At 38.7% G+C, this 14,846-nt stretch overlaps 1 protein-coding gene across 1 annotated transcript in view; it reads right to left on the bottom strand.

Annotated features, from left to right (window-relative positions):
* The window catches only part of notch2 (notch receptor 2), a 52,309-nt gene that overhangs the window by 10,865 nt on the left and 26,598 nt on the right, over positions 1–14,846 (bottom strand). Inside the window, exons 3-20 of the mRNA XM_048208848.1 lie at positions 10,230–10,495; positions 9,601–9,942; positions 8,158–8,280; positions 7,586–7,819; positions 7,217–7,372; positions 6,888–7,073; positions 6,658–6,771; positions 5,333–5,446; positions 4,868–5,101; positions 4,138–4,248; positions 2,511–2,703; positions 2,107–2,252; positions 1,904–2,017; positions 1,574–1,693; positions 1,245–1,397; positions 757–985; positions 465–666; positions 50–203 (exon numbers count right to left, since the gene is read on the bottom strand). Of these exons, the coding sequence (XP_048064805.1) occupies positions 50–203; positions 465–666; positions 757–985; positions 1,245–1,397; positions 1,574–1,693; positions 1,904–2,017; positions 2,107–2,252; positions 2,511–2,703; positions 4,138–4,248; positions 4,868–5,101; positions 5,333–5,446; positions 6,658–6,771; positions 6,888–7,073; positions 7,217–7,372; positions 7,586–7,819; positions 8,158–8,280; positions 9,601–9,942; positions 10,230–10,495 (3,191 nt within the window). The remainder of the gene's footprint in view (positions 1–49; positions 204–464; positions 667–756; positions 986–1,244; positions 1,398–1,573; positions 1,694–1,903; positions 2,018–2,106; positions 2,253–2,510; positions 2,704–4,137; positions 4,249–4,867; positions 5,102–5,332; positions 5,447–6,657; positions 6,772–6,887; positions 7,074–7,216; positions 7,373–7,585; positions 7,820–8,157; positions 8,281–9,600; positions 9,943–10,229; positions 10,496–14,846) is intronic.

Genomic DNA, 14,846 nt, shown 5'->3' with positions numbered 1-14,846 from the left:
GTTAAATTAGTTAGCTTGACTAACACTAGACTATTGTTTAATGTCTCACCCTTGCTGATAGCAACAGCCTGGCAGGACATGTTTGGGATGTCACAGTAAAGGCCTGTCCAGCCATGCTGACAGCGGCATCTCCAATCCATCTCCTTCTGGATGCAATTACCTCCGTTCTGACACTTAATCTGACTGCACACATTCACCATTGACTGCAGAATGAAAGAGCCAGAGAAATGAATCAGACAACATGATTGTAGAACAATCACTTACTGGCAACCAAATTTTATCACAGCAAAGTAATTATTTTATAACTAAATTTGAGTGTCTTTTATGTATTTGCTGAGTTGAAAGATCATTTAATTACAATTAAATAGCAGATCTCCCAGATTGTAGGCTTAAATCAACATTTAGTCATTGTGCAACATCAACCGTGTGTGTTTACATTCTAAGACTGAATGGACAGTTTGTACCTCGCAAGTTTTTCCTTTGTACATAGATGGGCAGGTGCAGTCGAAGGTCCCCAGGCCATCTATGCAGGTGCCACCATTTTTACAGGGATGAGAGTCACACTCGTTCAGTTCGAACTGGCAGAACTGACCCGAAAAACCATGCCGACAGCGGCAAGAGAAGCGGTTAATTCCATCTACACACGTTCCATTGTTCAGACAAGAGCTATGGCATAAAACAGAGAGAGAATTAATAAGCTTTGATATGATAAAATGTAATAAAACACTATCTGTATATTTTATATGGAAAACCTACGTCTCAGTGCAATCTGGGATATCACGTTCACAGTTGATGCCGTCATAGCCAGGCCGGCATTGGCACGTGTAGCTGTTCACGTAGTCGGTGCAGGTGCCTCCATTCCAGCAGGGATTGCTGGCGCACTCGTCTACCTCCTCCTCACAGCGCTCGCCATAGAAACCAGCTCTGCACTCGCACAAGAACCGCCCCACTTTGTCAACACACGTACCACCATTACGGCATGGACCTGGAAAAGAGAGCGAAAAATCAATGAGATTCACGTAGATTGGTGTTTTCAACTTGGTATCTTAACAGAAAATATGAAAGATTTTAGAAAATGTATTTTTAGGGCTGTCAAAGTTAACTTGTTAAATTAAGATAATAAAATATTCAAATTTATTGAATTTGACATTATCTCTGTTTTTTCCGGCTTGAAACTGGTCATCAGATGAATCACAATTCACTTATTGTATTAACAACCATCAATCTGTGGGAATGACACGTACTGGAGCTGCAGTCATCGATGTTGGTCTGGCAGTTGATCCCACTGTACCCAGGCTGACACTCACAACGGTAGCTGCCAACTGTGTTCACACAGTGAGCTCCATTCTGACATGGGCTCTTCTTGCACTCATCTACATCCTCTGTGCACTGGGCTCCTACACACATATACCAGACAGACAACCTTCAGACATTTTGGACAGATTTTCATAGATTAAATCTACTAATGGGTATGTCATTTGATCAAGGAAAAGGTGTAATATGTGGTTGTCGCAACATCAAAAATACTCTTGGCGAATAAAAGCACACCCACACACAGATTTGAGGCACTTACCTTCCCAGCCGCTGTGGCAAATGCAGGTGTAGCTGGTGTAATCCGGGGATGGCTGACACGCCCCTCGTCTCTGACAGGGCTGAGATGCACAGGGGACCAACTTCTCCTCACAGTGTCTCCCTGAGAATCAAACAGTACAGTCAGTTGTGGATACAGTATGGAGTGGTTCTCAAATACAAAATTTTTTATTGTACAAAAGTAATCAAAAATGTCCTTGGGACTGAAATCTTTTTTATAAAGCTTGTATAACCATACAATAAAGTGTCTGACAACAAATCAGACTTCTGTAATTGAAGTCATGTATAAACAAACTGTAAATGTGTGTGTCACCTGTGTAAGGCAGAGTGCAGTGACAAATGTAGCTGTTGACTCCATCCACACAAGTTCCCTGATTCATACAGGGGTTTGACTCACACTCATTAATGTTTATCTCGCAGTTGAAACCTGAAAGAGAAGGCAAACCAGGGAGTTGGAGACTGAAAAAAACATCATTGTTACTCTGTTTAGAAAGGTAACAGACAACACGATTTTACCTGCAAATCCACGGGCACAAACGCAGGTGTAGCCATTTAGATGGTCATTACAGGTACCACCATTCTGACACGGGTTCGACTGACACTCATTCTTCTCTCGTTCACAATTCTTACCCTCCCAACCACGCTTACATTCACAAAGGTACCTACAAAAAGAAAAGTTAGAGATGAAAGAGACAACTGAACATAGAAGCAGATAGTTTATGCTAATGCACGTTACAGTGCCTATTACGGAAATGCTAAGAATGCAGTGTGTACTTGCGCTATGTCAAGAATTTAGTGCTTAGAGCTCAAAAAAGTGCATCTTTTTACAGAATATAACAGGAAACGGAAGTAGGTTGTGTTACAAATAATCATTATCAGTCAAAGTGATAAAATAGTTTGTAAGTTAAGGCTCTTCCTACCCGTCCTGCTGCTCAATACATTTTCCATGTAGGCAGGGCATGGGGCTGCAGTGATCTGCACCTGAGTGACACAGAGGACCATGAGTCCCAATTGGACACAAACACTGAAACCCGTTCACCTTGTCCAAACATGTCCCTCCACTCAGACACGGGTTCGAACTGCACTCGTTAATCTCCTCAGTGCATCGTTCTCCTAAGCCAGAGAGAAGAAAGAGTCATTAATGAATAATTACTGTTTGAATGCTTCTTAAAACCAGCACATTCATATAATTGAAGTGATGCATTTAATTGTTTTCTTGTTAAAAAGAATAGAGAGAAAAAGATATGTGTATATATGTGTATATACAGTCGTGGTCAGAATTATTGACACCCTTGGTAAATACGAACAAAGAAGCCTGTGAAGATAAATCTGCATTGTTAATCCTTTTGACCTTTTTTTTCAATACCTTTTATTTTATTCATAACCTTTTATTGAACTAAAACAATTGAAATGGGGGGAAAAACCTTGTTATGAAATAAATGTTTTTCTCTAATACACTTTGGTCAAAATTAATGGCACCCTTTTATTCAATACATTTTGCACCTCCTTTTCCCAAGATGACAGCTCTGAGTGGTCTCCTCCTCATCAATGCCTGATGAGGTTGAAGAACAGCTGACAAGAGATCCAACAATATTCCTCTACACAGATCTTTCAAATTCCCATGTTGATACACTCTACTTTTCAGCTTTCTATAGGACTCAGGTCAGGGGACTGGAATGGTCATGGCAGAACCTTAATATTGTTCTCAGTGACCCATTTTTGTGTTGATTTTGATGTTTGTTTTGGATTATTGTCCTGATGGAAAATCAAACAACGGTCCATTATAAGATTTTTAGCGGAGGCTGTCAAGTTTAGATTTTTTATCTGTTGGTATTTGACAGAATCCATTATGCCATGTATCTGAACAAGATGTCCAGGACCTCCAGCAAAAAAATTAAAAAAAATAGGCCAACAACATTAAAGAACCAGCAGCATATTTAATCATTTTTCAGGAAGCCATGGCTGGGTAGTTTCATGTGCATAGTTCATGTGCTAATAAATTGTTAATATGAAAGGGAATATACTTTTGATATATTTTTCTTACAAAAATTTCTAGGGGTACCAATAATGTGTATTAGAGAAAAACATTTATTTCATTATGTGATTTTCCCCCCACATTCATTAATTTTACTTCAATTAAAGGTTAGATTTTTGTGTTTTTTTAAATGAAAGATCAAAAGGATAAACAATCTAGATTTATTTTCACAGCCTTCTTTGCTTAGATTTACCAAGGGTGCCAATAATTCTGACCACGACTGTGTGTGTGTGTGTGTGTCTGTGTCTGTATATATTATTTTTTAGCCAAGAATGTGAACAAAGTGAAGCTAGCAAACAAAATCAAAATCTGCCCATATAGGGCCTCATTCTGAATTTGTGTAAATCCATTTTTGCATAAACTGTTGTATTAAAAGTAAAGCAATGGTTTATATAATTTATATGATTCATATAATGTTTTATATGTTCTATTTACACAGAACTTGGTTTTGCTCATGATTAATGAATGAAGCTTATCTGCATGTGTGTATTTATGTATGTGCGTGAACAAACCTGTATATCCAGGTTCGCACACACATTTGTACTCGTTGATTCCATCCTCACAGGTCCCGTGCTGGCAGGGATTACTGGCACAGTCATCTTGGTTAATCTCACAGTTCACACCTATGGCAAATAATAAAATTGGTCAAAGGAAATGCAGGCAGGTAAATAAAACTAATCCAGTTTATAAGTCTGTGTAAAGCTGTTTTTGTGTGTGTGTAGTGTGTGTAGTAAGAGTAAGTGTCCAGCAGAGGGGTTTAATGAGCTTCGTTTTGTCTGTCAGACAGCATAACTGAGGGAAACAGGATTTTCAAATAAAGGAGTTTGATGCACTATGCAGACATACTCTAACACTCACAACACATAGCTCTGTACTCAGTATGCCCAGACCACTTAACGGAAATTAAACAAAATTGGTTCATTCATAAGTTAACTTGTTATTGATGCCAGAGGCTTGAGCACATCAGAATGTGACACATAAGTTATTACATACTTTACATAGATATTAGCCGATCAGAGGTCAAGCAGACATCTCAAAGGTACAAAGGTACAGTGACAAAAATAAGCCTCTGTAATTGTAAAGGGTGGATAATATTCACGGTATACTAAATTAAGACTAGATTTTGCAACAAAAAAATTTGCTGTTATAATTAGACAAAAAAATAAAATGCTTCAAATGTGTACTATATGGCCCCTGTGTATATGGAGTCTGTGAGATGTAAAGATCAAGTGTGAGACCCACCTGAGGTGCCCGGCTGGCAGTTGCACTGGTACATGTTGACCAGGTCAACACAGCGTCCTCTGTTTTGGCAGGGGTCACTTTGGCACTCGCGTATCTGCTCGCTGCAGATGGGGCCCATGTAACCTGGGTGACACTTGCAGATGAAGGTAGCAATTCCGTCTACACAATCGCCATGGTGACAGGGTTTAGGTTCACAGTCGTTAATGTTATCCAAACACAATAGCCCTGTGAAACCTAGACAGAACAGCATACAAGACAAGAAATTAGTACAATAAGCTCAGATCTGTGAGAACTTGAATGAACTAATGAATAACACTAACATATATGAATTATGCAGTTTAGTTATTAATTTATATATATAAATAATGTGCATTGGAAAATTGTGCTGTTAATGCTTTGTCTATCCTTCCCCTTTTTGGTCACAGTGTAGGATGAAGATTTTTTCAAAAGAGTTTTTAATGTTACCTTCAGCACATACACACTCATAGCCGTTAGGACGGTCGAGACACTTGGCCCCATTATGGCACGGCGTGCTGGCACACTCATCAATGTCAACTTGACACATTTCCCCAGTGAAGCCTGTGGTCAAAAAAACTCATATTCAGTCTCAAAGAAGAGTACCTAGCACACAAGAGTTCCTCACATACAACTCATCATGATATGATTCATTTTGCACTGATGCAATTTATAAACAAACATTTCCCCTCTAGAATCTTTGTCAAATTAGACAGACATCTTGTTTGCCATACTGGCAATAAAATCTATGGCCAGTTGCTCTTAACCAGAGGGTCAGGGTCCAATAGAGGGCCTCAGTAAACTTCCAAGCGGCCCACAGGATTATCTAAAATGATTTACAATTATATTTTATTATTCATATAATTAGTATTATTAATATATTAAAAAAAATAAGACACCCTATCATTCAAATGTTTGGTGTTAGTAATATTCTAATGTTTGGTGTTAATAACAATGTTTTTTTGTAATAACGTTAATTCGGTCACACTTTAGTTTAGGGTCCAATTCTCACTATTAACTAACTATTAACTACGACTTTTGCCTCAAACTGCTAATTGCTGCTTATTAATAATTAGTAAGTTAGTTGTTAAGATTAGGTATTGGGTAGGATTAAGGATGTCGAATATTTTCATGCAGAATAAGGCATTAATATGCTTTAGAATTACTAATAAACAGCCAATATTCTAATAATATGCATGGTAATAAGCAACTAGTTAATACTGAGAACTGGACACTAAACTAAAGTGTTACCCATTCATTCTTATGTTCGTTTGATCAAAAATACAATAAGACAGTAATATTGTGATATTATTACAATTTAAATGTGACATATTACAATTTAAAATAGTCGTTTTCTATTTTAATATATTGGCAAATTTTCAACATCCAAAAAGTTGTGCTACTTAATATTTAGCAGTTCAAGTAATATTAATATTGTTGATAAATTATCTAACGGAGTTAAAATGCCAAAGGAAATTTGCAATCATGAGGTAAACTGAAATCACATTTCTTTTTTCCCCTTTCCCTTCTATAAATATTGTTATTATTGAAAGTACATGCAGTTCTTGAAACTTCTGGAATCACAAAATGAATCATGGTAAATTCATTTAACTATATCAACAATCCTAGTTTCTGTTAATAAAAAAAAAGTTGCCAGCTTTGTCATAATTACAGCAGAAAAGCCTCATAAATCATATGGTGGCCTTCAAATATTGTATTAGACAACATGGGCTATTCGAGTCAAAAAGCTTCAATGCACCAATTATTGTACTCACCTTGAGGACACTCACAGACGAACCGGCTGACCTGGTCTAGACATTTACCGTTATTGAGACAAGGCGAGCTGGCACACTCATCAATGTCAATCTCACAGTGCGATCCAACAAAGCCTACGGGAGGAAACACACACACACACATACAGTCACTAGATGAATATGAGGACATGGAGCCAAAACAGTGTCATCATGCACCTGATTACAGTGTGTGTGAGTGTGTGCTCAAGTACCTGGCATACAGATGCAGTTGTAATCTCCAATTTGGTCCAAGCAGGTGGCATCATTCTGGCAGGGGTTGGAGCCACATTCATTGATGTCCTGCTCACAGCGTGGGCCGTTGTAACCCGGAGCGCAGTTACAGCTGAACGAGCCCTCTGTGTTCTTACACGAGCCACCATGCTCACATGGGTTTGGCCCTGATGGATCAAAAAAAGTGAGAAAGTTTAGGCAAGATATGAAATGCTTAAAACACTGTAATAAGTGTATGAAGGGGGAAAAAATGAGAAATTAAGACACACAAAGCAACACAGACAGACAGAGAAAAGGAGAATTTCCTCACCGATGACACACTCGTCGATATCCTCTGCACACGTGCTGCCCTTGTACCCAGAGGGGCAGTTACAATTGAACTTGCCATTGACGGGGTTCGTGTCACATTGAGCTCCCATCTTACAAGGGTTACTGGTGCAGGCATCATCAATGTGGCACAGCAAACCTTGAGAATTGAAATAATCGCCAAGTGATTTTAAATGTTTTTAGTGTACTACTTTAGTGAACAAGATTTGAACAGATTATTTTTCATAGTTTTCATAGAGATAGATCATTTCAATATAAAACCTTGTATGTTTTTTGCAATTTGGTGTAAGAGACAAAGTTCCCAAGAGTATATGTGCGGCCATTTTTAGGCTGTGTGGTTGTTTTTACTGACCAGTCTTGCCGGGAGGGCAGCTGCAAACGAAGGAAGCCACACGGTCGATGCAAGTGGAGCCGGCAGTGCAGGGCTCAGCTGCACAGTCATCAATGTTTTCGGAGCAGTCAGGGCCGCTCCAGCCGTTCACACATACACAGTTGTAGCCGTTGCGCGTGTTACTGCATGTGCCTCCGTTCTGACAGGTGTTGGGCTGCAGTCTGCATTCATCCACGTCATCGGTGCAAAACTGACCTGGAAACAAAAAGGTCTCAATTTCAATAGGACATTTTAAAGGATGCTGACCAAAGGTTCTGACCAGCATTGAAAAGTTTGAGTTGTTATAAGAATCGTTTCTTTGAATTGGTTTGTTTCATCAACCTGATCCAAAAACAACTGACCAGTTTCAGACTGTGTCAAATTTTACAATGAATTAGTGAATAAACATGAATCAGTTTGATTGAATCATTAAAAAGAATAGGTTTCTGTACATGAATCAACATCTGTGAGTCATTTCTACTACTGGAAAAGTGAACAAAAGGAAACAAACGTGCATAAAAAAACACAAACAGAATAAAAAGCTATTTCTATACCAGTCCATTCAGGTGGGCACTGGCAGTTGTAGGTGTTCACTCCATCCATGCATGTGGCTCCATTCTGACAGCGGTGATTTGGACAATCATCAATGTTCACCTCACAGTTTGTTCCATTAAAACCTGATTACAGGAAAATCAGAGAGAAAATTTCCTCAACAACTCACTCTCAATCCTAAGTATCGGTAACACAAAGGTGCTCTGTCTCGCTTTGGCATTATTAAACATAATTACTCAACTTTAAAGCACGAACAGACATTTCTCACGGCTCGTGTTCGCTGCCTGAGGTGAGAGAGGAGTTTTGGCCTGTTGCTGTGTTTTGCTAGCACCGCTCTCTTAAAATGCTAAAGTTCATTTAAAGTTATCTCTGTGTTGTAGTCCCCAACAAATACAGATACAACCAGCATCTGATATTTATTTGATCAAAAATACAGTAAAAACAGTAGTATTGTGAAATATTTTTACAATTTAAAATAACTATTTTGGTTATTGGTTAAAATAACTGATTTGGTGCTCAAGAAACAATTCTTATTATTATCAATATTGAAAACAGTTTTGCTACTTAAATTTTTGTGGAAACTGTGGCACTTTTTGTGAGGATTCTTTGATGAATAAAGAATAAAACAGCATTTATTTTAAATAGAAAAATGTCACTTTTGATCAATTTTATGCATCCTTGTTGACTTTTGAATGGTAATGTCACACATATTTACAAATATATTTATTTTTGTTGCTGTTGTTATGTACACTGCAATTAAACAATTTGTTAATAATAAAAAATTACTTGAATAAATAACTAAAACATTTTTCCCAGTTTTTTTATCCTCAAAAATACACATTGTATAGTATATTTCTATGTTATTTAATAATTCCTGAAGTAACTCGATCTAGCTGATTGCTTCTCAACAAGCATTAGTAAGACTCTAACTAGTAACTAGACTTAAAGGGTTAGTTCACCCCAAAATGAAAATTCAATCATTAATTTCTCACCCTCATGTCGTTCCACACCCGTAAGACTTTTGTTCAACTTCAGAACACAAATGAAGATCTTTTTGATGACAGAATGCTGTCTGATTTCTTTCCATAGACCGCCTTTGCAACTGAAAGAGATCTTAAAACTAATCCATATGAATCAAGTGTTTTTTGGGGGTGAACTAACCCTTTAACAGTAACTAGGGAGCTTAACCAAGGGTGTCTAGCTCAGTAGTGAAGTGACTGGAACTCCTACTATCGCCCATTTCACCACTGCTGTGGTAAAATCTTATCAGACACTGGTCTGTCTGGCTCAGCTCCAAGTGGACGCAAATATAATCTGGTGAGCTGTGGTATGCCTGAGTAACATGTTTCAGTTCCATTTTAATAATTTTAGCTTCTGTTCAAATCCCGTAATTTTTTTTTGCTATGATCAAAATAGCTATACATTTCCTTTATGAGAGAACTAACCTGGCAGACAGTGGCAGACATAAGTTGTGTCCGTCATCGGTCGACAGGTTCCACCATTGAGGCAGGGGGATGGAAAGCAAGGCACGTAAACGTTCTCGCAGTGGGGGCCGGTAAAGCCGGGTTGGCAGTTGCATCGATATGAACCTGGGGTGTTCAGACATGTGCCTCTGTTCTGGCACAGAGGTGGGGAGATGGCACACTCATCTGTGTCATTGAGACAATGGGGACCTTGGTAACCAAGAGGACAGGTACAATAGAATCCGTTGTTCGGCATAGCATGGCAGTTACCACCGTTGGCACATGGGCTAGACAGACATGTGTCCTCTTGCTCACAATGCTGACCTGAGAAGATAATGTAGAACGTAGAACAAAAACAACAACAAAATCGTCAATATGCGAGTTTCATACCATTCTAAAAATAGTTAATTTTTGTTTTTAAGAAAAGAAAAGAAAAGAAAAGAAAAGAAAAGAAAAGAAAAGAAAAAAAAAGAAAAAGCTGCCATTTTTGGGCATAGACACATTTGAATGTTCAGATCCTACATGCCCAAAAATGCTGTCTAGACACACAACCAGGGTCTCAGAGAGAAAAAAAAGAGACCAACAGTGATGGGAAGCAAGAGAGATCTGACCTGTCCATCCGCGCTCACACGTGCATTTGTACTGGTCGTTAGGGAGAAGCCTGCACTTCCCCCCATTGATGCAAGGGTTGTTGGGGTAGCAGGTGGAGTTTTTCTGGATCTCACAGCGCTGGCCCGTGAAGCCCAGAGGACAGTCGCAGCTGGGACTCCCAGGTACACCAGCCACGCTCACGGTGCACTCTCCTCCATTTACACAATATCCCACATAACAAGGGTCCTTGTGCTGACAGTACTCGCCTAAGAAACCAGGAGCACACCTGAAACACACACAGAAACTATTATTCAGGGTCTGCAAGAGATTCATTTATGGTCTAATTAAATCGTTTTGAGATGAGTCATGCAACATGATAGGATAGGGCTGGACGATTATGACCTAAAATCAAAACCTCGATTAATTGAACATTTTACCTCGATTACGATTAATGAACGATTATTTTGTTTCTGTTTTTTTTTTGTTTTTTTGCCCTCATAGTTCACTGAAAATGTTTGTAATGTAAATATGATTGACTATTAAAGTTGGTATATTTTTTCCTATTGAAAGAGTGATCTGACATAACAGCTCACTTTCAGAAGTTATTTTATCTATGGTTTGTAACATTTCTTACAAATTTCTGCTCGTTGTAAATCAGATAGCACAGTACCAGTACGTAATGAGAGCGATTGCGTGTGAATTAGTCTTACCGTTTTTCTATTAATTGTGAAGCTGTGGGTTGTAAATAGTTCCTTCAAAAGTAGAAAAATATATGCTATAATAAGTTTTGAGTTTCTAAGCTACTTTAGTGATAAATCACAGGACAGTGCTGACAGCTAGTTTCTGTTCCTCTGTGCACGCGATCTTCACGTTTTGTGCAGCTACTATTTGTTTGAGTGTTCGTGCCACACTGCAGCTGCGCGAGCACGGTAGCTCGAATTAATATACATCCAATCGTCTAAAATCGCATGAATGTCCAAACCTTAAAACAAATACAAGTGACAAAGTTTAGGTATGGCGCGCGAGCGGTGAGCCTCGCGTCTTCGCTAAGTGTTGAACCAGTATTCACCTCCGTGTTGCTTTTATGCCACTGACTGGACGGGGCAGAGTCATGTAGCTACACACGCGGTAGTATGTTTTTAAGGGGGAAGTATTAACAGGATTAAAAAAAACGAAATAACCGACATGGGAAAATTACGTCGGTTAGAGGTTCAGAATTTCAGTTTCGATTACTTTTCAATTAATTGTCCAGCCCTATGAGAGGACACACAGTATTTTATACTGCTGTATGCATGGTGTAAAAATCTTGCTCAAGAATCGTGCCTTATCATGATGGCATCCATTGCAACCTTTTAAAAAAATAAATGTGGAACTGAATTATAATTGAAGTATTTCAAACACATACAACAAAACACTGGCACTTGCATAAATGTTAATGAAAAACCATTAGAGCCTGTTGAAGAAGGCCTGTAGCAAGAAAAACAATTATTGCAGATTTGCATTGAGTTCAATGTTTGCATTTTGGTGCCGCTATACAACCTGAGTTTGTGCAAATGAGACGTGGTATCTAAAATTTTACTATGGGTATTTGTTTTTCTCTGCATAACTGTTTCAGAAATAAAAATGTAGGAGTGTAGGAGCACAATAAAGTCAATACAGTTTGTTAAAGACCAAAAAAAAAACTGATGCTATTTATGCTTTGCAGATGCTGTTTCATGTTGTTTTTCTAAGTTCTTGAGATGCCACATTGGATGTGATGCTACAATGAGAACAGAATGAGGGCAATAGTAGATTTTAAACCATACAGAATGAGTTTCATATCATTCGTCATGAGACAGTGAGACACATTTCTCCTCCGCCTCCTCACTGCAGTTCTCCAGAGATTTCAGCACATGACCAGCACTCACAAAGAGGAAATTACATGATTGCAAAATACGATTGAGGGGAAAAAAACCTTGTCTGCCCTTCTGTTTCTTTCTCTCTATCCTTTCGACCCCCACCACTCCCTATCCCTCTTTCTTTCTCTCTCTCTCTCTCTCTCTCTCTGACCTTTTTAGATCTTGCTAATGTTTAACTGTCATTGTCGAGTGAATTCACAGATATAGACTTCCAAAAAAGAGAGTTTGATTGAAAGAGAGTGAGAGAGATAGGGCAAAGAAAGAAATGTGAAAAATGTTCTTATTAACATTAAATCAGTGCCGTGTAAAGCCTGTTTGTGACACACAGCGGCCTGCTGCCATGCAGGTGCCGGTCTCCCAGAGGACGGTCAGGTAACACAGATGAGGGATAAAAGAAGCGCCTTTATGTATGTGTGTGCGTGTGTGTGTGTAGTCGCGCCCGTATGATTGCATATACACACTTACTTGAGATTACAAACAACTCGTTTCCCAAAGCACGTCTCCTACGATCATACACAGAACACACACATACAAACTGTTGCAGCTGAAGTCTTAACTCAGGATCACTGCAAATTTCTTTCGACCACACACGGTACAAAATTAAACAATGGTGGGCGAAATGAGAAAGTGTACAGGTCATAAATGTACATCTGCCATGAGACAGTATTTTTCAATATTTTCATCAAAAAAATAATTTTGTCTCAATGACAACAGGACAAATTTGCTTACATATTAGTGAAAAACAATGCAAAAGCATGATAAACATTGTGATTTTGTTCCTCATATTTTCATTTTGGTGGTGTTAGGCAATGAATCTTTTACATGAGTCAACACATGAAGTTCTTAGGATGGTAAACTTGTGGCAACCTAGAAATATTAAGTCTGATAAATGATTTTTTTAAGTAGAAAGTTTTTTGGTCTTTGATGTGGGTCAGACTATTGGTCTTAAAATGAATGTTGCCATTTTTTATATAAAGTTGCCATCCAACTGGATAGTAACATATTTACTTGGCAGATTTTTTCTCAAATTTACTTGAAAGGGCAAATATTTCCTAGCATTTGTGCATGGTGGTGTTAAATTTGGACACAAATACAGAATTTCAAATCTTTACACCATACTTAAATAAGTCTGTTTGTTATCCTTCATGCATTTTGTTCCTTCCCATCTTGTGTATATTTGTAAGGCTGCATTCTCCACCATAAAATAGGGTGAAAGAATGGCATTAAACTCAACAGCCTGCATCTGGTCAGACAGCAGAAGTGTGATTTTGCTCTGTTGTCCAGCTGTGTGTGTGTGAGTTTGTGCTCGGAGTAAGAATACACCCACAGCGACCCTCTGGTCACGAGATCACAGCGGTGCTGACACTCAAACAACAACAAACACACTTAAACCCGGCGCAAGCAAACAGCCTGGACTCAGGGGAACAGGCCTCTTTCAGACAGTTGTGTCACTTTATACTATTCAAAGATATGGAGGGATTTTCGCTTTATCTCCCCTTTGATTTCACCAGGGAAAAGCTTGATCAGACCACAATCTGTGTTCTCAAAGGTCATAGGTATTACAGGCCTGGTTTTAAACATAATAAATTATAATAGATTACATGTGACATGATACAGATTTGGTAAGTTCTACTGTATTTTTAAACATCCATTCTGATGTTCATTCATGTTCATTTTGTGCCGTAACCAGTAGTAAAGCGAAAGAGTGTGGTCCATTCACATGTGCACTGCGCTGCCGCTTCGGCTTGAACTAAGGCACTACAGCGATCTATCATGTCACACCAAAACAGTATTTATTGTCTGAATTTTGTAATAAAACAGAAATTGACATCTGAGACTTTGTTTTCAAAAGTAACAAAGCACAGAGTTTACTGCGATTTATTGGATGGGAGGCACGCTACAATGTTCTGTTCATTTATCAACAGAAAACAGTATAGACTAAAAGATTGATTCTTGGGATTTAACAATCAATATCGAGTCATAAAAATGAGAATCGATTAAAATCGAGAAATTAATATTTTTTTTACCAAGCCCTAATAATAAATGACTTTTGTTACTTTATTTATGACAGTCATGGTGATTTATATACACAAACATTCACAGACTGCAAATCTAAAAACCAAAAGTCTACAAAATAATGGCTCTGGCAGCTAAACTCATCTATAGGTTTCTTTGTTATCCTTCATGCATTTTTCTCTCTCCCTTCCTCTGTCTCCCCCTCTTTCTCGCTCTTTCTCCCGAGGTGTCAGATTTCTACAGATGGTTCATATTAGCGCTCCTCTCTCTCTGGCTCACTGACCTCTTCATGTCCCATCCACGGGGCCTGGGGTGATTGGGTGGGGGAAAACTCTTTCTAGCTCATATTTTTATGAGGCACCTTATCAAGAATTTGATTTCAACCCACTCACTTCCTCGTGCAAAAAACGTCACCTTGGAGTTTGTTCCCCACCCCCACGGTACTATCTAATCTAAACCAGCCGAGGGTCGAGTGGGTTTCCACCAAGAGTGGGGGAAATTTAACAATTTTCACCCCATACACAAAATGTAACTAAAATGCTCCTTCCAATCCTTGCTCCCTTCTTTCTTGAGGAAGAGCTAGCCATATTTATAGAAGCAGTCGGCCCTCCTCTACATCCTTGGCTTTCTCTAATTTTCGCTAGAAAGCCAAACGACCACAGGAAAAACAGAGGGAAAAAGAGCAGAGGCAGGGGGAGGGGTGCAAAATGAAAAGAGTAACAC

The sequence above is a fragment of the Megalobrama amblycephala genome, linkage group LG12, assembly GCF_018812025.1.
Source record: "Megalobrama amblycephala isolate DHTTF-2021 linkage group LG12, ASM1881202v1, whole genome shotgun sequence".
NCBI classification, from domain to species: domain Eukaryota; kingdom Metazoa; phylum Chordata; class Actinopteri; order Cypriniformes; family Xenocyprididae; genus Megalobrama; species Megalobrama amblycephala.
Note: the sequence above shows the minus strand (reverse complement) of the source record. Positions and strands in the feature narration are given on the sequence as shown.